The 22,840-nt window shown below is 40.4% G+C and overlaps 1 protein-coding gene across 2 annotated transcripts in view; it reads left to right on the plus strand.

Moving 5' to 3' along the window:
- LOC143973952 (uncharacterized) overlaps positions 1-22,840 on the plus strand; it is a 107,929-nt gene that overhangs the window by 51,173 nt on the left and 33,916 nt on the right. For both annotated transcript variants that reach the window (XM_077474873.1, XM_077474874.1), the window contains exons 8-9: positions 5,662-5,831; positions 14,281-14,435. In XM_077474873.1, the coding sequence (XP_077330999.1) occupies positions 5,662-5,831; positions 14,281-14,435 (325 nt within the window). The remainder of the gene's footprint in view (positions 1-5,661; positions 5,832-14,280; positions 14,436-22,840) is intronic.

Consider the following 22,840-nt stretch of genomic DNA (forward strand, 5'->3'; position numbering starts at 1 on the left):
ATATGTATTTAGGCTTTTGTATTTAGGCTTTTGATTGGGGTTCAACTTTAAAGAGTCAATTCAGGCAAGTCTGATAGCAGATGCCCTATTTTGGGCACCAGTCTTCTGACCATAGTGCCTGGATCTGTTGTTGCTCACCTTAGACTCTAGAACAATGGATATTCTAGTACAGTAATGGCTTAGGTGTTCTCACTTCTTCTGCATCCTCCATAGTAGAAATAAAATATTCAACAGAGTGGGAAACTCACTTGTAATGACAATAGCAAGTGTGCAGATCTAGGTAGAGAAAATGATGTACTGCCCATGATACTTTTTTTATTTGCACTAACATACAATTTTTAAGGACAAGCTTTCGGGGTATGTTCCCTTCTTCAAGGTCCAAGCAGTATTGTTTCACAACAGTTCTAGCAGAATGTTGGATGGATGGAAAATGGATGACAGTACAGTTTCTCTCATTGATCAACACTTTTCACCCATCTATCAAACTAAAAATGGGTTATTCAAACACACGTCAACTTCTAGACACCACAGTATACATCAGGGATGATAAGCTTCAGACTTCGATATACAGAAAACCAACTGACCGATGCAGCTATCTCCATAGTTACAGTTTTCACCCCCAACACACTAAACGGCCCATCATACACAGCCAGGCCATCAGATACCACCGACTATGTTCAGACCCAGAAGACAGAGATAAACATCTCAGTACACTGGTAGACTCCTTCCATAAGAAAGGTTACAAAGAAAAAAACACCAACAACATAAACACAGCCTTGAAATCCCAAAGAGAAAATCTTCTCCAAAACACAGAGAAAAAAACAAGCACCACATACAACCCAGCACTTGAAGGGATCAAAAAGATAATCAAAGATTTACAATCCATTATAACAGAGGATGAAACTCTGAAAGAAATATTCCAACAACCCCCAATATTGGCTTTCAGACAACCACCCAACCTCAGACATAAACTAATCAGCAGGAAACTTCACTCTGATTTTGACATTTTCACAAATAATGGAAGCAAACCCTGCAATAAAAAAAACGCTGCAAACTGTGACACCAGATCAATCTATTCAAAAGTGTCACACACACAAATGGAACCTTTAATATCATGGGATCATACAGCTGCACCACCAGTAACGTTGTGTACCTCATCCAATGCAAAAGGTGTAGCAAAGGATCTTATGTTGGTGAAACAGGACAGAAGCGAGTGATTAATTTGCACAGACACACTATTAAGGAACATAAAGAAGACAGTTTGTGCACACCTGTGGGGCATCATTTCACACAACCGGACCACACTATAGAAGACCTCTATAGTGTGTTTTAGTTCTTAGATGTTGTAGTTCTTAAAGGGAATTTCAGAACTATCCAGGAAAGGAAAACATTTGAACTAAAAATGATACTTCTTTTTGATACAAAAAATAATGACCTAAATTTAGATATTGGTTTCCTTACCCATTATACTACAGTTTTATGACCCCCTCTGACTGTCAACTCCCCCCCCCCCCCCCCTCCCCCATTTGAACTAAGAATGATACTTCTTTTTGACACAAAAAATAACGGCCTAAATTTAGATATTGGTTTCCTTACCCATTATACTACAATTTTATGACCCCTTCTGTGACTGTCAACTCCCCCCGTCCCCTGTCCCCCAGTCCCCCAGTCTATAGCTATCCCTCTGTCTTATCTCACTAACTCTGCTGCTAGCTTTATTACCATTGCCATACACATTGATTTGTATGTGTTTGTTTTTATTTATTTATTTTCCTTTCCTTTCCTTTCCTTTCCTTTCCTTTCCTTTCCTTTCCTTTCCTTTCCTTTCCTTTCCTTTCCCTTTCCCTTTCCCTTTCCCTTTCCCTTTCCCTCAGAGATTATGTTTTGTTTTTTTTGTTTCTGTTTTTGTTTTTTTTTACTTTCACATTTTAACATTCTGCTAAAACTGTTGTGAATCAGTACTGATTGGACCTTGAAGAAGGGGACATACCCCAAAAACTTCTCCTGAAAAGTTGTATGTTTGTGCAAATAAAGAAGGTATCACGGGCAGTACTCAATTTTCTCTGTCACAATTGCACTAATATGGCTACAATCACCTCAAGTATGACAGATTTAGGTAGAAAAGCAGATTACCTGCTATTTAACATCTGAGAAAGGAGAAAGGAGGTCTAGCTCTTCAGCAACAGGAACTGAGTTTTGGGTGTAATGATAATGTTTGTGTTGACAGACATAAAAGAATAAATAATAATTGTGACCATTCAAACCTAACACAATATGTAAGGAAGGCTGTCATAGCCAATCAGTCTAGACAAGTTAAAACAAAAGCCCTTCTCATCCGGGATGCTATGGAAACCTGGGGTTCCTCCATAGGTTACTATTGATTTCTTGAGACAAGAGTAGTGGCAGATTGATCTCCTGCCTACATTGATATACACAAATGTATGGGGCCATACACCCAGGATAAATGTTTATTTCTACACTAACCACTAATGTAATGTATCACTTTTTCACTGACCATCAATGTAAATGGTCACTACTACACTGACCACCAATATAAGACATCACTCCTACACTGACTACCAATGTAAGTTGTCACTACTACACTGCCCACCAATATAAGATATCACTTCTACACTGACTACCAATGTAAAGTTTACTTCTACACATATTTAACCACTTGCTGTCTGCGCTATAGCTGAATGATGGCTACAGCGCGGCTGGTCAGTTTTGGGTGGGCGTAATATGACCGCAGCGGCGTGAGGGCGGTGCACTCTGTGATTGCTGTGTCCTTAGAACATAGCTGATCACAGATCAGGGTAAAGGGAAAATCACGGAGGCCTTTTACCACTCTGACAGCATGAGGAGAGGAGAGCCTATAACCGGCTTGTGTGAAAGGGACATCTACACTGATATTCAGGGCGCTGATTATCAGTGTCCTGATTATCAGTTCAGTCCCAACAGTGCCCACCAGTGCTGCCAAACAGTGCCCACCAGTTAGTGCTGCCAATCAGTGCTAACCATTGCTGCCAATCAGTACCCATTAGTGCCTCCTCATCAGTATCACCTATCAGTGTCGCCTACCAGTGCCCATCAGTGCCAACTATCAGTGCACAGTGCTGCCTATTAGTGCTGCCTATCAGTGCCCTTCAGTGCCACATATTAGTGCCCATAAGTGTCACCTATCAGTGCAGCCTCATAAATGCCTCCTCATTAGTTCTCACTGGTGCCGCCGCATCAGTGCCCATCAGTGCAGCCTGTCAGTGCCTTTCAGTGCTGCCTTATGAGTGCCCATCAGCGAAGGAGAAAAATTACCTGTTTGCAAAATTTTATAACAAACTATGAAAAAAAGCAAAAATTAAAAAAACCCAGTCATGATTACAAATACCACCAAAACAAAGCTCTATTAGTGTAAAAACAATAATAAAAATGTTCATATGGGTACAGTGTTGCATGACCACGCACTTGCCATTCAAAGTGTGACAGCGCTAAAAGCTGATAATTGGCCTGCGCAGGAAGGGCGTAAAAGTGCCCAGTAGGGAAGTAGTTAAAAGAAATTCTCCCCTAACATCTTGAGGCGGTGTCCCTGTACATATATAGCAAAACCTCTTGTTCAGAGCACTTATGGAGCTTCAGAACATGAATCTTATGATGTGGGCATGACCCCAGGTGGAGTTTATCCTCCACGTAATCGCAGGTACTGAGCATATGGTATGTTACGGTAGCATACCATATGCACAGTACCTGCATTTACCCAGAAACTGTTCATCAGATCAGGCTGTCAAGATTCAGGCCAACTTGTTATGTGAACGCCTGTGTAGCACAGGGCTACATATACACCCATTTTTAAAAAAGGTTGAGAAAGGTTGAGAAATTCAAGGTTTATCTCAATTGATCATTAATAAATGCTTCTGTAATGATGGCTAACTGTAGTGCCCAATTGTCATTTGTCTTTGTACAGAATGGAGGGGTCTGCCCTGCAACCTTGCTTACAAATGACCCTTATTTCAAATGAATGCGTTTATTTCATGCAGCTGGTATGTCTGTATGATACAGTATATAATCAGACGTAAACCGCGTTCATGTAAAACGTTCTGGCCTGGGGCACAGGGACACTGGCTGGTTGTACTATTAGATGTTGCCTGGGTACTGCGTCATTTATCTTGTAAATTCCAATACAAATATTAACACCTTGGACAAACATGCAGTGCGCAGTACTTCACAGTATCAAAGCACAACGTCAGAGTCGCTGTTCATCTGTTTTCTGAACAAAATGTTTATTTTGTGTAGGAGTTTGAGTGCTGCAATTGCCGCTGCTTGTACAGGATAACTGAAGGTGGATAAGATCTCGATGTTTATCCAGGTTGCATAGTGACTGAGCGGTCACCAGTAGCAAACAAGAAATATTTCCCTGGTGATTGAATGGCAAACAAAAGAACAACTGGATTATAGTACAGATAGTATGTCATTAGTCTGCAGTGCTGACAGGTCTCATATACACATTCATATAGAAATTCCTTTAGAAAGCAGATTTAAAAAAGAGTAAATAGAACATACAAAATTAGTCCAAATCAACATTTACACAATCAAGCAGAAAAATTTGCTTAAAGGGCAACTTCACTTTCGTGGGAAAAAAAAAAGCAAATAACGAAAAAAATAATATAACGTATACAATTGCGACTTAAGTCATATTGTGATTGAATGTTTTTAAAAATGACCTTTCCTTTTCAATCTGCAGATCTGTAATTTTCTTAAAATGCAATGCAGTGTGGCTACATGGATGTGTTCTGTACACAGAATGTGTACAGACCACCCCCCCCCCCCCCCCAGAAACATAATTTCCTGCTTTTGTGATTGGCTCACTGATTTTCCCAGAAGTCTGTACTAAGATACAAGTCAGATATGTGGCATCCCCTACAACAAAAATGTCATTTTTGGTGAGATACTCCCAATAGGAACACGTCTAAAGGGATGCAGGCCCCAGCAGCTTTCTTCATTAGAGCTCTGCAGCTGCACAGCTGACTGATAATTATGAAACCACTCCCATTAGACTCACGTTTCCACATGGACACAGACAAACACACAGGGATTTCTTCAGAATAACAAAAAAGGTAGTAATCTGCAAGTTTGTTAAAATCCTTGCAATGTAAATCACCCATAAGGGCATGTTTTTTTTTCACAACAAAAGTAGAGTTACTCTTTAACATGAGACAAATCCCACAAAATAACTTGAAAAACTTGTAAAACCAATAACAAAAATAAATTATATTTTAGATTACCAGTCCTTGGATGTAGTGGTTGTATCCATTTTCTTTTTTCAGGCAGCTTTCCTTTATTTTCACATTCTGATCCTGCCAGTAATACACTACCCTAGGGTGGCAATGCTCACTCTTTGTACTGTATCTATGGAGGAGCAACGTTGTCAGCCTGCTCCCCTGATATGGACTACAAATACCGCCTCTTCTCCTTATCTTCCTCACATAGTGAGGCGAGGTTTTATAGTCCACAGAAGATAGCAAGTGAAAGCTGATTAGATATCACTCAAATCATTTGGTATCAGTCCAGTCCTTAGGAAGTTACAAGGACACTGGATAACATACTGTATTTGATGCAGTGCTCTTTTATGAAATACCTTTGACTAACATTTTTCTTCTTCTGATTTAGGGAAGGTGATTAAGATTACAAACTGCCATTCTCTCAGTGACAACTGTCTAGTGTCTATAGGACTTCATCACCCTGAAACGTTGTCCTTATATCGCTGCCATGATGAGAGCCAAAACATAACAGAAGAAGGCCTTGGGAAACTTTTCCAGCATTGCAAGACTTCTCTTATGGTAAAACCTCTGTGCAAATATTCTAGGTCACTAAGCACATATTTTATTTATTTCACGATGTTTTTAATATTAGATCACTAAATATGTTTTAGCATAAGATCATAAAAAATATTGCTTTGCAGTTTAAAGTATTTAATGGCTACATATAAGTCAGAATAAGCAAGTTGCGGCTCCAGGGCCAAATCTAGCAATTTGACTGTCCCTATCTGGCCCTTAAAACCTCCACTGTCAGTATTCCTTTCTTAACCAGCATCTTCACTAAGGACGCTGACAGGCTCAACGAGGCATGCTGACAGACATCTGTGTGGAAAGCTGCAAGAGCTGGAAGGAGAGAGCCTGAAAAGCCGATCGGTACAGCAGGTAGCCGATGGGAGAGTGTTGTTCTACCTGGCCAAGTTCTTCCTTTGATATCGCCTGCACGCTGCAAGCCCCAAGAGCCTTGCAACTGCTCTTCATTCCAGGTCGGGATCTGCAGAAATCCCTGCTTTACCGAGCTCAGGCTCCCTCCTTCCAGTCACAGTGCTTTTCAGAGGGCATTTGACAGACAGTGAGGCAATGTTATATTGAGCCTTCACCACCTGATTTAACCCTATATTGCCGAACTTCCACGCTGCAATGCTGTGCATTGCACACAGTTGAAGTACAGCCTTATTGTACTCAATGACTGAGTTTGACAAGCAGTGCTGCTTGAGTTTATTGAGTTAATTAAACAGATGAGGCAAAATGATTCACAGTATACAGTTTTTTATGCCTTCCTTAGAGGTAAGAAGGATTTCTAGAACTTTGTAGAATTTCTTTATAGTGACTATACCACTAATTGGGGAACCATCTGGCCCTGGCATTTTATTAAACACAAAGGAGAAGACAGCAGCTTTTATTTCCTCAATTGTAATGGGGGCCTCCAATAACAATACTTGTTGCGAGGATAGGTTAGGCATATCAGTTTGAGTCAAATAATGATCTAACTCAATATTGGTAGTGTGAGCAACAATCTCTTTAGTATGTTCAACAATCTTTTCATTTTAATCTATGAATCAAGGGATATTACAAGGAACATAATCCATCTGGAATAGCTAAACCAGTCATTTTCTATCAGTGATTCCAGGGACATTACAAATTAAATAATTCGTAAAATCATAAAGTTAGCAACAGGTTAGGAAGTTAACTATGTGGTTCATCACACCCCAGGAACACCCATGGGGGTTTCATTGGAAGGACCCCTTATGTGCTTTTTAAATCTATTATATGCTCATCCCTGCCAGCCATTTGTGCAGGTGTTGTTTATAACCCTACCTTTTCAGGTTTAGCTCCCTTAAGTTTCTACCATCCTTCTAATTTATTCTAATCACGGAAATGCTTCCCCTGCGGGGGATCATGACTATCTTGTTGCGAGATTGGTTGATCAACCAGCCGGTGTCACTTTTGGATGTAGTTGTCTGTTCAATCTTCTCTTTAGGGATCTTTTTTTCCCAGTACATTTTTTTCTGGTTGACCCAATTGTAATGTTGGTCTAGTTTTCTTCCTGTTAGGATAGTGTGCTTTTCCATCTCTTTTCTGGTAGATAGTTGGCAGTTTCCACTTAGCGGTAATTCTCCGTCTTGAGAATGACCTCAAGACAGATGACCTTTAGTGCATTCCCCTTGGTTGTGGCAGTTTCCCTGTTTTTGTATGGCCTTTTCTTCATATAGCCTTGATTCAGTTGTTGATTCTTTAAGATACTCTGTTATGGGAGCTTCCTTCATCAATTGGATCGCCTGTGTATTGCTTGCTCCCAAAATTGGGGCATGATGAGTAGAGTTGGGGTTATGTGGGGGCTGGTTTCAACAATTTTGTTTTGCCACAGTCAGCAGTATATCTGAACTGTTTCAGAATTCCTAAATTCCTATGTTCCTCAATAGACTTTAAGAAAACTATTTTATGTTAAGTGCAAAAATGTTGGGAAACAGAAATAGTAGTAATATGTTAGTAGATTTGGGTGCATTGTTATCAATAAAGAAGACATGTTTAAAAATTTAACAAAATTGCTTTTCTGTACAGTTTTTTAACCATCTTTTATGCAACATAGTGAAATAAAAAAAAAACTATAGAGCCATGACCAGCATAAGAACATTTAAATATTTAAATATTTTCATACACAATCCAAGCAATAAATAAGCTTTAAAAGTGGCCTTCCCTGACATCTGTATCAGCAGTCATTGTGGAGTAATTCATCCTCAAATTCACAGCAACAACACTTTAATTTTCACTCAGTAGATGATTTAGTTTTCACTCCGTAGATGATTTAGCTTTCAGTCCCAGCAGTAAGTTGACAGCTTCCCAGTCTTGCGGAATGGGAGTTGGGGAGTTTTAAGTCTGAATTGCTCCACACTACCAGCAGCAGCAAGGACATGTTTACTGCTTATTAAATCAAAGTTTATTTGAACTATTTTCCCCTTTTGCTGTTACACAATGGTGAACACAAAAAAAATGATCTGTTTGCATATATTGGTAATATAACATCAAGATAAGATTAAAACAGGTTTCGGACAATGTCAGATGGGTGATTCCACTGTCCTTTCGGAATTGCTTGCTTTGTAGGCAGATTCAGCGAGAAGTTGCTCCCAATCTTGATGGCTAGTGATGAGAACAACGTCCCGTTGCCTCAGATACAGAGGGAGCGATTCAATAGGGACAAAATGAATATGACATCTGTCTGTAGGTTTATTACAGAGCACAGGCTAGCATTTTGACATTTCCTTACATTTAATAGGTCACTATAAGCTCTATTTTGCTATGCTTCTTAGTTTAAATTAGGCTGACTTATAAAATAAAGCATTGTTTCCCTCACCTTTTCTCAAATACTGCTTCTTACAATTTTTTTTACACACTTTTTTGTGTTAAACAGGCATTGTGGAGTAATTTATACTCAAAGTTTACACCAATAGTTAAAAAATAATTGTGGGGATCTTTCCAAATGTTTCCATTGAATACAGTTCTGAGCCAGTCTGGTGGCTTGGATAAAATGTTTGAGAAACCCTGAATAAAAATTTGTATTGTTCTCACATACGTATCTTAAAAATCCACAACATCTTGAACGTGTTTTATTAACGTCTGAAGTGCGCAAATGAATAATGCACCTGTTCCTTCGAAGCCTTAAGGGGTTTTGGCACAGCTCGCTGTTTCCATTTACTGTTTTGGCTGTGCAGTTAGTAGGTTAGATGCAGGACAGACGTCACTAGTGTGCAGAACTGGACTAGGACTGTTAGGGAATATCTGAGGCACAGTGCAGTTGTAGCCATACCCATATCTATTGAAGTCTGAAGAGCTTTCACGTGTTTGTTTACAAAAGAAAACCACATCCTGGAACCATACCTGGCAAGCAAGTGTGTGAGATTATGTAGAAGGTACTGAGAAATGGAGGACGTCACTGTTCTCTTAGATGAAATGCAGGAGATTTATTTCACATACCAGTTTACCGAGTTATCGGTCATCTGGTAACTGGGAGTTTCTTTGTCCTGGAATGCATCCTCTCATGAAAATATACTTTCAGTTAAGTTACAAAATAAAATACTACTTACTCTGCACATCTTTAACAACAAATTGATTAGGCAATGGAATGCCTAAAGTGTAACTCAAACCAAAATAATTTTTTTAGTTATGGATAGAGTGGTAAAATCTGTCAGGTTTTTATTGGTAAAGCTAAGAAAACTATCACAAGTTGTCTATTATACCACTATTTGTACACATATGATATCACAACTCGTTATAAAAAAAAGTATAAACTTTACAAAGTCATATACAGTGGGGAAAATAATTATTTGATTACCTGTAGAGTTTGTAAGTTTGCCCACTTACAAATAAATGAAAAGTCTATCATTTTTATCATAGGTTTTATTTTTGATAGAGACAAAATATCAACCACAAATCCAGAAAAAAACACATAATACAAATGTTATAAATTACAGTTGCAGTTTAGTGAGTAAAATAAGTATTTGCTCCCCTACCAACCAACAAATATTTTGGCTCCCCCAGACTGGCTATAGTATGTGTTAATGTAGTACACAGATTTGTCCTGTCAATTTAACCACTTCAGCCCCGGACCATTTTGCTGGTCAAAGACCAGACCACTTTTTGCGATTCGGCACTGCGTCGCTTTAACTGATAATTGCGCGGTTATGTGACGTGGCTCCCAAACAAAATTGACGTCCTTTTTTTCCTACAAATAGAGCTTTCTTTTGGTGGTATTTGATCGTCCCTGCGGTTTTTATTTTTTTGTGCTATAAACAAAAATAGAGCGACAATTTTGAAAAAAACGCATTATTTTTTACTTTGTGTTATAATAAATATCACCCAAAAATATATAAAAAAACATTTTTTCCCTCAGTTTAGGCTGATACATATTCTTCTACATATTTTTGGTAAAAAAAAATAGCATTAAGCGAAATATAGGGGATAGTTTCATGGTATTTTTATTAATAATTTTTTTTTTTACTAGTAATAGCGGTGATCAGCGATTTTTATTGTGACTGCGACATTATGGCGGACACATCGGACATTTTTGACACATTTTTGGGACCATTGTCATTTATACAGCAATCACTGCTATATAAATGCAGTGATTCCTGTGTAAATTACACTGGCAGTTAAGGGGTTAACCAGTGGGTGGCAGTGTAGGGGTTAAGTGTTCCTAGGGGTGTGTTACTAACTGTGGGGGGCTGGGCTTTCATTTAGTGAACATGGATCTCTGCTCCAATCACATGGAGCAGAGATCAGTGTCACTAGTTGCTAGGCAGAACAGTGAGATGCTGTTTACATCTCTCCGTTCAGCCGCCCCGTGAGACCAGCACGCAAGTGTGCCTCTGGCGGCGCACTCGCGATGGCAGGGCGGCATTAGAGATTGGACATACCTGTACGCCAATATGCCTGCCCATGCCATTCTGCCGACGTACATCGGCGTGCGCTGGTCGGGAACCGGTTAAGAAGGTGCTCTTAACGACAACTCGTTATGTGTATAAAAGACACCTGTCCACAGAAACTCTTTCTTAAATACAAACCTCACGATCATGGGCAAGACCAAAAAGCTGTCAAAGGACATCAGGGACAAGATTGTACACCTGCTCAAGGCTGGAATGGACTACAAGACCATCAGCAAAAGCTTGGTGAGAAGGAGACAACTGTTGGAGCGATTATATGCAAATGGAAGAAATACAAAATAACCATAAAGCGCCCTCGGTCTGGAGCTCCATGCAAGATTTTGCCTCATGGGGTAAGGATGATCATAAGAAAAGTGAGGGATCAGCCCAGAACTACACGGGAAGAGCTTGTGAATGATCTCAAGGCAGTTGGGACCACAGTCACCAAAAAAAATCATTGTTAACACAATACGCCACCATAGATTGAAATCCTGCAGCGCCCGCAAGTTGCCTCTCCTCAAGGAGGCACATGTACAGGTCTGTCTGAAGTTTGCCAATGAACATCTAAATGATTCAGAGAAGGATTGAGATAAAGTGCTCTGGTCAGATGAAAACAAAATTTAGCTCTTTGGCATTAACTAGACTCGCTGTGTTTGGAGAAAGAAATGCTGGCTATGACACTAAGAACACCATCCCTATAGTCAAGCACAGAGGGGGAAACATTTTGCTTTGGGACTGTTTCTCTAGCCAACTTTGCCGCATTGGGGGGCCAATGGGCAGGGCCATGTATTGTAAAATCTTGGATGAGAGCCATCTTCCCTCAGACAGAACACTAAAAAAAATGGTTAATGGATGGGTCTTCCAGCATGACAATGACCCAAAATATACTGCCAATGCAAAAAAAGAGTAGCTCAAGAAGAAGCACATTAATGTCATGGAGTGGCCTAGCCAGTCTCCAGACCTTAATCCTATAGAAAATTTATGTAAGGAGCTGAAACTTTGAGTTGCCAAGGGACAGCCAAGAAACCTTAAGGATTTAGAGAAGATCTGTAAAGAGGAGTGGATCTTCTCCTCCTGAGATGTGCGCAAACCTGGTAATCATCTACAAGAAACATCTTACCTCTGTGCTTACCAACAAGGGTTTCTCCAAGTACTAAATGTTTTGCTTATGGATCAAATACTTAAATTTACTCACTGAACTGCAACTTCATTTATAACATTTGTATCATGAGTTTTTCTGGATTTGTGGTTGATATTTTGTTCCTATCATTTAAAATACGCCTATGATAAAAATTATAGACCCTTTATTTCTTTGTAAGTGGGCAAACTTACAAAATCTGCAGGAGATCAAATACATTTTTCCCCACTGTATATGCTTAATATAGACACAAAAACTGAGTATCCACACATCCCTAACCATATGTAATCACTCCATGTGTGATTACATATGAACATCCCTAAATGGAAGAAAGCTTTAAAATAGGAAAACTAACATCTAAGCACTGTTAGACTTCATGCACAAAGGTGCATTTTCCCCTGCAGAATAAAGATGCTGTGTATTTTTGGTATCCCAGATGTCTTGGAGCTAGGTAGTGCTGCCCATAGACACAAATGGGTTGAGGGAACCTATACCCAGCTAAGCAGCACATGAGAACAAATGTAATGGCCGGAATGCAGGTAATGTGCCTTCAGGTCATTACATCTATTTAAAATGATAGGGAACCATCAGCTTAACAGGTGCAGTGTCTCTTAAGCTGCAGGCTCACCAGCTATGGTGCGGTCTCCAGGGCTTAAAATTCTAACAAAAATAGATCAGGGGGAAAAAGAAGACTCCCTGACAAAGGAAGTCACAGGTTTTTAGCTTCAGGCCAAGCCTTATAAGCAAGGGTATCCCAGTGTAAAGTTTATTTAACTAGGATAGTGGGTAAAGCTCCTCTGCAGGTCAGGACAGACCTTTTGTATTGTGCAATGATATAGACAATCACAGGACCACTGGTCCACTCACCCAACCATTGTGGACAAGAGTCTCTAATAGCTGGCAGGTGTCCCAGGTATCTCCATAGTATGCCATCTATAAGGGGATCTCACACTGCTCACATCCTTTAATGCAGGGTGCTCGATTGCCACACAGAAGTCCAGGGAGTTCCATAGGGTACTTCTGCTGATACCGCTGTATTGATGTAGCATTGTGAAGCTGTCTAGGCACGCCGTCCTGATATCTCAGATGGAGATAGCTCCCACTATACTCTTAGTGTATGGTGCACTTGTGCTAACGTGACGAGGTGCACCATCCGTGACGTGTGTGTCCCTGATGTATATGTGATGCAGCTGCTTTTATATAGACAACATTGTCTTATTTTAATATTAGTCTAGGTGTTGGTGGTGAGTACCTATTTTTGTATTCTTGTTTTTATTATTTGTGCAATAATAAAGTTCCCTTGATAAGCAGATTGGTCCATCCGTGACTTCCTTTCTCAGGGGGGTCTTCTTTTTCCCCCTGCTCTACATCTATGCACATGCACTACTATCCATTTTCATCTATTCATATCTATAGGTGGCCGCTCTAGGACATCCTGGGCACCAGAAATGCACAGTGTCTTTATGCTGCACAGGCGAATACACCTATGTGCATGAAGCCTTTAAAGCGTTTGTTACGCCAGCACTTCTTATTCCTAATCTGTGCCTGCTGTACAATGTACTTGTAGGAAAAAGTATCCTGTTCTCTTTGTATTGTTATTCCTTTGCATGAAATCACTAGTGTTCCTACCAGTACCTCTGCTTTCCTATTAAAAACTGACCACACTAAGCAGGCAATCACAGTGTGGTCAGTTCTCTAGCTATGCTGGGAGCTTAGTGTACTCTCCTCCAATGATCAAACTTTTCCTGACATGCCCCTGCTGCACAGCCATTTACTGGGAAGCTCAGTGTGCTGCTTCTTCTCTTCCCCCAGCTCTTATGCAGCTGAGAACAGAGGGTATATGATCACTTATAAAAAAGGTATTTATAATGTTTTTTAAATTTTTTTTTATATCTTATATCTTTTATGCCTTTCATTTCTATTTTAAACTGAATGGGGTTGTTTTACAAGGTGAAACAATCACTTTAACTCCTTCCTGCCTACCATGGTGTCCCTTTAAATAGTTCGGAACGCCCTGAGGGGGGGGGGGGGGGGGGGGATTGGTGATCATGTGACCGCTTTCACAAGTGGTCATATGATCAGAAGACGGTTCTGCCACTGATATGTAGCCTGGAATGAGAACAGTCTGCCACAGCTCAATCTTTGTGCTGGGAGTGAGCAGTGATTTCACTCTCAGCACGTAAACAACAGCTGCCCAGCGACACATGTATGTTAAAGCCCACCCTTTTGCTACTGCACATACATATTAAGCAGCGTAAAGGGGTTAAACTGCAACTTATTACATTTTGTTTTGGGGTTTAGATTTGCATTAATATTATATTTACCAAATGTTAGTTCTTTTGATTCTACAAAATGCTGTGTTTCCTTTTCAGAAATGTCATACATGTGCTTCACATTATTGTAATTCTTATCTGTGCAGGAACTGAATATAACAAATTGCAGTGGTTTGAGATTTGAAGGAGACGCGGTTTTATCCCATGCCAGTGCTTATTGTATCCAATTGACGTCAGTAGACATAAGCTGGACAGGGGCCACAGATAAAGGCATCGTTGCTCTTGTAGAAGGATGTGCTCGGTAAATATTGTATATGGTATTTAATAGTTCAGTTACTTTCTGGAGACACTCTAGAACAGTAATGGTGAACCTTGGCACCCCTGATGTTTTGGAACTTCATTTTCCATGATGCTCAACTACACTGCAGAGTGCATGAGCATCATGAGAAATCTAATTCCAAAGCATCTGGGGTGCCAAGGTTTGCCATCACTGCTCTAGAATGCCATAACAAAAACAGATTTGTATTTAATTCTGAAACTCACATTAGCCATCCAGTTCACTTGTTTTTGGGTGTATGTGTGCTATTTTCCAATGTTTTCCTTGCTCTTGAGACTGCTAATACACATGTGCACTATGACACTGATCACACTTGTTCATAAACACAGTCCCTGCCAATGCAAATGTATGTCGGCACATCGACCCAACTCAGCCATATGGCTTTACATAGTTTATAAAATACATCTTTTGCATTATGTTATATACTTTGGTTTGCCATCCTGGTATTGACAATTATCCATTTTTTAATTGCATTTGGTGTATCATTTTGGCTTGTCACTCCACATTTAGATCTAATAGTCCTGTGCATAAAGTGAATCTGTTACCGATTTTAAACATTTAAAATGAAAAGTCCTGCCTAAGGTAGGTACCAATAAATGTCTACTATTACCTTTTTTAGACAGGAAAGCTTTTTTTTTGTGTGACCATATGCTTTAACTTTGACTGTTGCTAAAGGCTTGACTTCCTTGGCTTTGGGTCTAAGCTCTGCCAACTTGCCATTCTTATCCAATGATCATGCCTCAATGACCAGTAAATGCACTCTCATAGGATGAGGAATAGTGGGTGAGTGAGGTTTTTTTTTTTTTTTTATTGTTTATTTCTTTATTTGACATATTACAAGTTATAACAGACCAAGTTACAGTATCAGTATATATTTTACAGTTTTGTTTCCTTATACCGCTAGAACGTCCTATTTTCGTTTTCCTATTTATTTCAATTGATCCGTGTAAAACAACTTTTTATATTTTTCTCTTATTCTTACTTGCCACTATCATATATACTACCTAACCATCCTTTAGACACAAGTATTTACAAACATACACACAGACAGACACACAAAAAAAAAAAAACACGCACTCTCTGGGCGACAAATCCCTAGCGTAGTTTCGATAGTGAGTTATATATCACAAGCTGACAAAGGAGAAGATTGTTTCTACCCACATCTTTTATCGTTACAATTTTTTTTATTTTTAATTTTTCCTGCCCTCTGGTATAACTCTCTACCCCATTTTCCTTTGAATACCGCGTTTACTGTCCCACTCAAACAGAAAAAAAAACGATACTAACCACTCAATACAGACTCCCCCATTACCAGTGAGGGTGGAACTAACCGTGGATCCGATATCCATCGTTTCCATATTTTAATCCAGTTATTGGATTCTCCCCTATTGCAATCAATTTGCTGTTCTTTCAAGATGTTTTCATTTACCTGAAGACGCCAGTCCTCAAGTAAAGGTGCATTCGAAGATATCCACCTTAGAGCAATTAACTTACGTGCAATAAACAATAGTCTGGTATCTAATATCACCTCCCTGGGAAAGAAGCCTTCCTCGTCAAAATATCCCAGTAGACATGTCATAGGGGTCCTGTTGATATGTGTATTACATGTAGCATTGATTGTATTAACCACCTCTCGCCAATATCTAGCCACTTTTGGACAATTCCACATCATGTGTATTAAATCAGCTGGAGACTTTTGACATCTAGGACACTCCGGAGAATCGCGTCTGCCCCACTTAAATAATTTAACTGGTGTTCTATATACCCTATATATTATAAATAGTTGCGTCAGGCATTGAGCCGGTGATAATGATACTAGGGGTACCCTTCTCAAGATAATTTGCCAGTTTTCATCTGAGATGTCCCCTATGTCTCTCTCCCAGCCTGTTCTACCCGGGCTGACAACTTTATCCTGATATAGTCTCATCAATTGACCATATAAAGACGAGATCAAGCCCTTTTTTTCCTCCCCCCTTGCTAATGATGTTATAAGCGGGGTAGGTTTTATCACTATCTTTTCCCTTCTAAACTGAGTTTGAATCGCATGCCGTAATTGTAAATATTTATAGAAGTGACTAGAAGGCAGTTGAAAGGATTCTTGCAGGTCCTGAAAGGAGCGCAGAACATTATGTGTAAACATCTGTTCTATAGATTGGAGCCTCTTAGAGAGCCAGCTTTCGAATCCCTCCAATTTATATAATTCTTTGTATTGCTTATTCCCCCAAAGCGGGGAGTATTTTGAAACTCCTTCAAATTTCATTATACTCCTCATTTCTTTCCAGACTCTATTCATAAGTGTCATTGTTAGACCCCTACAGGTGTTACCCAGGGCTCCGGATTCCAACTGAGCCACAAGATTATATCGAAAACTGTTATTTAACAGTAAAACCTGTATGGGGTCTTCCCAATTACTTTCTCCCCAGCCTGCAAAATGCTGAAGCTGGGAGGCTATGAAGTAGAGTCTTGGCTGTGGTACCGCTAATCCACCCCAATCCCTTGCCCTCTGGAGAATTGATAACTTAATTCTCGGGGTTTTTCCTTTCCATAATAGTCTACGAAATATTGATTCTGTTTTTTTGAACCATTTTAAAGTTATCCAAATCGGTGAATTATGGAGTATATATAACAATTGAGGGGTCCAGATCATTTTTATGAGATTTGCACGGCCTACCACCGATAATGGCAATTTGGTCCACGCCATGCTCTTAAGTTGGAATTTGTTAAGAATAGGTGACAAGTTATCCATTAAATAGTTTTCTATTCTATAGTTTATCATTATTCCCAAGTATTTAAATGATGACACTATTTTAACTTGAGGGGCCTCTTTTAACCTGGACAGACTAGGATTGTCTAAGGGAAGTAGTACGGATTTATCCCAATTAATAATGTAACCAGAAAACGATCCAATTTTTTTTTATTAGTGACATTAAGGAGCTTAAAGAACCTTCTGTATCCCCAAGAAACAGTAATGCATCATCAGCATACAAGGAGATTTTTTCAATCCTCGTTCCTCTAATAAATCCGCAAATAGATCCGCAAATAGATTCTGCCTGTCGGACGGCCTCGGCCAGTGGTTCAAGGGCCAGTGCGAATAGTAAAGGAGACAGGGGACACCCCTGTCTTGTTCCTCTGTATAGTGGGAAAAATTCTGAAACCGTGCCATTTATTAGCATACATGCCCTCGGAGTGGCATACAGCATCCTGATCATAAACTTTTCCCCCAGGCCAAACAAACCCAACACCTCCCACAGATATGTCCACTCGACACTGTCGAAAGTTTTCGCAGCGTCGAGTGACAAAATCGCTCTTGTCCCAATATTATCAGTTGGTATTTGCATATTCAAATAAAGCCTCCTTATATTAATAGCTGTAGACCTTGTTGGGATAAAGCCACATTGGTCATGATGAATCAATCCCTGCATATGTCTACTTAGTCTTTTAGCCAGGACCCTGGCTAGAATCTTAGCATCCGAGTTCAACAATGATATCGGGCGGTAGGATTCTGGAGCCAAAGGGTCCTTTCCCGGCTTTGGTAATACAATAATACAAGCATCCCTCATAGATTCAGGAAGCCTGAATGATTCCAAAGCCTGGTTAAGGACCTTCAATAATTCTGGAAGCAAAACCTCACCATATTGTTTATATAGGTAACCCATCAATACCCGGGGCTTTATCATTTGGACTTTCTTCCACTGCCTTAATCAACTCCTCCAATGTCAGAGGAGCTCCCAGTTCTTGTTTATCGTTTTCAGAAAGAGAGGGGAGTTTTAAAGGTCCTAAAAATTCTCTAAGTCTTGTCAGAACAATTAACTTTACTTTGATATAAATTACTATAAAAATGAACAAAGAATCGCATTATTTCCTTCTGGTCATAAGTAATATCTCCCTCCACTGTACGAATAGCAGAAATAATTTTACTATCTTCTTGGGATTTGGCTATTACTGATAGCATTCTGCCTGATTTTTCTCCTTCTTCAAAACTGCGACATCTAGACAAAAAGTCAGACTGCGCAGCCTTTTTCATAGAAGTCTGTTTATATAATAATTAGACATGTGCAGAGTAAAATATTTCGTTTCGGAATTTCGTTTTCGTCTGAAAACTTAATTTATTTAGTTACTCCCGAAATTCGTTTTTATTTATTTCGTTTTTCGTTCAAAAATTGCATTCGTCCGAAAATCCACATGAATTACGGTCGAATCTGTCTTGGAAGGCTTATGGTGTCTGTCGAATGTATAAAGAAGATTCGACAGAGCTAACTATATAGCATACTTTAGAACCCTATTAAAGTCTATGGGACTCCAACGTTCAAAATCTAAAGTGCTAATTTTAAAGGCAAATTTGCAAGTTACTGTCCTAAAAAGTGTTTGGGGACCCGGGTCCTGCCCCAGGGGACATGTATCAATGCAAAAAAAAGTTTTAAAAACGGCCGTTTTTTCGGGAGCAGTGATTTTAATAATGATTAAAGTGAAACAATAAAAGTGTAATATTCCTTTAAATTTCGTAGGGGGGGGTTGTCTATAGTATGCCTGTGAAGGGGCGCATGTTTCTGGTGCTTAGAACTGTCCCTGCACAAAGTGTCATTTATGCAGGAAAAAAAGTCCTTTAAAATCACTCGCAGCTATAATGAATTGTCGGCTCCCGTAATACAGAGAACACTCATTGAAAGTCATTGATAAAAAAATAAAAAAAAAAATAAATAAAAAAAAAAGCGTGGGGGTCCCCCAAATTCAATTACCAGGCCCTTCAGGTCTGGTATGGATATTAAGGAGAACCCTGCCTCAAATTTAAGAAAAAATTTGACGTGGGGTTCCCCCTAAATATCCATAACCAGACCCTTCAGGTCTGGTATGGATATTAAGGGGAACCCCGCGTCAAATTAAAAAAAAAATTGACGTGGGGTTCCCCCTAAAAATCCATACCAGACCCTTTATCCGAGCACGCAACCTGGCAGGCCGCAGGAAAAGAGGGGGGGACGAGAAAGCGGCCCCCCCTCCCTCCTGAACCGTACCAGGCCACATGCCCTCAACATTGGGAGGATGCTTTGGGGGTCCGTGACCCCTCAAAGCACCTTGTCCCCATGTTGATGAGGACAAGGGCCTCATCCCCACAACCCTGGCCGGTGGTTGTGGAGGTCTGCGGGCGGGGGGCTTATCAGAATCTGGAAGCCCCCTTTAACAAGGGGACCCCCAGATCCCGGCCCCCCCCCTGTTTGAAATGGTAAGGGGGTACAAAAGTACCCCTACCATTTCACAAAGAAAGTGTAAAAAATGTTTAAATAAAACAAACACACTTTTTAAAAATTCCTTTATTAAAAATAAAAAAAGATTCCAGCGGCGGTAATCCACTCTTGCTATCCAGCGACGGACGGTCAGCTCTCCATCGATGTCTAATGTCATCCAGCGCAGCGCAGCATCCTTCTTCTGTCTCCTCCACGGAGACACTGGAGGCATTCCGGCGCTGACGTTTCTTATATACGGAGGGCGGGGCCACCCGTCACCTGACCCCGCCCCCCTCTGACGCAAGGGGAAACCCGGGGTTCCCCGTGACGTATGGGTGACCCCGCCCCCCTCTGATGTAACGGAAACCTGCCTGTGTTACATCAGAGGGGTGCGGGTCACCCCTACGTCACAGGGAACCCCGGGTTTCCCCTTGCGTCAGAGGGGGGCGGGGTCAGGTGACGGGTGGCCCCGCCCACCCTATATAAGAAACGTCAAGCCGCCGGAATGTCTGTAGTGTCTCCTCCACGGAGACAGAAGAAGGATGCTGCGCTGCGCTGGATGACATTAGACATCGCTGGAGAGATGACCGTCCGTCGCTGGATAGCAAGAGTGGATTACCGCCGCTGGAATCTTTTTTTTATTTTTAATAAAGGAATTTTTCAAAAGTGTGTTTGTTTTATTTAACCATTTTTTACACTTTCTTTGTGAAATGGTAGGGGTACTTTTGTACCCCCTTACCATTTCAAACAGGGGGGGGGCCGGGATCTGGGGGTCCCCTTGTTAAAGGGGGCTTCCAGATTCTGATAAGCCCCCCGCCCGCAGACCTCCACAACCACCGGCCAGGGTTGTGGGGATGAGGCCCTTGTCCTCATCAACATGGGGACAAGGTGCTTTGAGGGGTCACGGACCCCCAAAGCATCCTCCCAATGTTGAGGGCATGTGGCCTGGTACGGTTCAGGAGGGAGGGGGGGCCGCTCTCTCGTCCCCCCCTCTTTTCCTGCGGCCTGCCAGGTTGCGTGCTCGGATAAAGGGTCTGGTATGGATTTTTAGGGGGAACCCCATGTCAAATTTTTTTTAAATTTGATGCGGGGTTCCCCTTAATATCCATACCAGACCTGAAGGGTCTGGTTATGGATATTTAGGGGGAACCCCACGTCAAATTTTTTCTTAAATTTGAGGCAGGGTTCCCCTTAATATCCATACCAGACCTGAAGGGCCTGGAAATTGAATTTGGGGGACCCCCACGCTTTTTTATTTATTTATTTTTTTATCAATGACTTTCAATGAGTGTTCTCTGTATTACGGAGCCGACAATTCATAATAGCTGCGAGTGATTTTAAAGGACTTTTTTTCCTGCATAAATGACACTTTGTGCAGGGACAATTCTAAGCACGGGAAACATGCGCCCCTTCACAGGCATACTATAGACAACCCCCCCCCTACGAAATTTAAAGGAATATTACACTTTTATTGTTTCACTTTAATCATTATTAAAATCACTGCTCCCGAAAAAACGGCCGTTTTTAAAACTTTTTTTTGCATTGATACATGTCCCCTGGGGCAGGACCTGGGTCCCCAAACACTTTTTAGGACAGTAACTTGCAGAATCTTTTCTCTCTGTCAAATCTTTTTTCTCTGTCGAATATTTTCTCTATATAATCTTGGACTAATAGAGGTAAGGTTAAGCACATTCGACCACAGGTTCTATAGAGATTGTTATCGTCAGAGTCATGTCGAATCTCCTATTCTATATCGAACTGTTGTAGCAATGAAAACGAAAATAAAGCATTTATTATGTCGGATCTTTCGTTTTTCGGATTTTGTGCTTTCGTTATCGTTTGTCAAAACGAAAACGAAAATAGCTGAAATTCGGACGAAAATGCATTCGGACGAAAACGAATGCACATGTCTAATAATAATTGTGCATCATTCCACACCCTACGATTAGAGGTAGTAGGACTCTGATTATACTGAACTTCTTTCTGCTGCGCCTATGCTGCTAACAGCGATTCCCGTTCTCTACATCAGTGGTCATCAACCCTGTCCTCAGGGCCCACTAACAGGCCAGGTTTGCAAGATAACTGAAATACATCACAGGTGATATCATTTGCTGCTCACTGATTGCTGTATTCTAGTCTGCATCTCCCCAAGGTAATAGATAAAACCTGGCCTGTTGGTGGGCCCTGAGGACAGGGTTGATGACCACTGCTCTACATGCTTTTTTGTAGACGCTTATGGCCTTAACCAATAATCCTCTCAAAAATGCCTTCATGGTGTCCCATACTACCTGAGTGAGGTTTAGCCCTTTAGTCAGAGTACTCAACCCCTAAGATCCATTCACACATTCACATTTCAGCATGCACATCAGAACACGCTAGTAAAATAGCTCAGGTCTGCTTGTTTTACCTATTTTCATGGGTTTTGAGGCCCATAGAAATGTGCAAGCCACGCTTCAACATGCATCGCAAAATGCACTAAAAACAGCATGCAAAAGGGAGATGCAAAGGTGTGAACCTAGACTTAGTCACAAAGATAAACCAGTAGTGTCAAAACAGCAACTATCCTGATTTAGAGATCCTTAATTATGGCAATGAGTATCAAGGAATAAGAATCCATAGAACACACACACTTCAGGAATAAAGTTTTCTAAAATTCATGCAATATTTTTAACTAACCTGAAGATAATTGCATTTTATTCGAAAAATGGAGTCTCACTTTGATAGTCATCAGTATTTACCCTTTAAAAAATAACTTTGAAAAAGACCCAATTGTTCAGTAATAAATGCCCAATATGACCAGATTCTGTCTGCTCTTTGCATTTGAAACCATCTTCTGCGATTACAAATCAGCAAAATTGACAAACACTAAATAATGGCTTATAAAGTTGGCAGACGGCCAACTTCCATGAAATGGCATGCATGTTACACATTTGAAAATATTAAACTACCTTACTAATGTCTTTTTTGTCAAAGTGTACAGATTACATTTCAATGCATGTAGTATAGGATGTCATAAGATTCTAATGAAACAATGGGGAAACTAACAGGCGGGAAGTAAACTGAGAATTCTGACAGCTAGAAGGTAACCATGGCACAAGGTGACAGAATAATTGGTCATTCTTTGGACATGGGCTGATGCATAAGCACAGC

This window comes from Lithobates pipiens, unplaced genomic scaffold (assembly GCF_037356315.1).
Source record: "Lithobates pipiens isolate NorthernLeopardFrog02 unplaced genomic scaffold, aLitPip1_a1.2 Scaffold_13, whole genome shotgun sequence".
In the NCBI taxonomy this organism is placed as follows: Eukaryota; Metazoa; Chordata; class Amphibia; order Anura; family Ranidae; genus Lithobates; species Lithobates pipiens.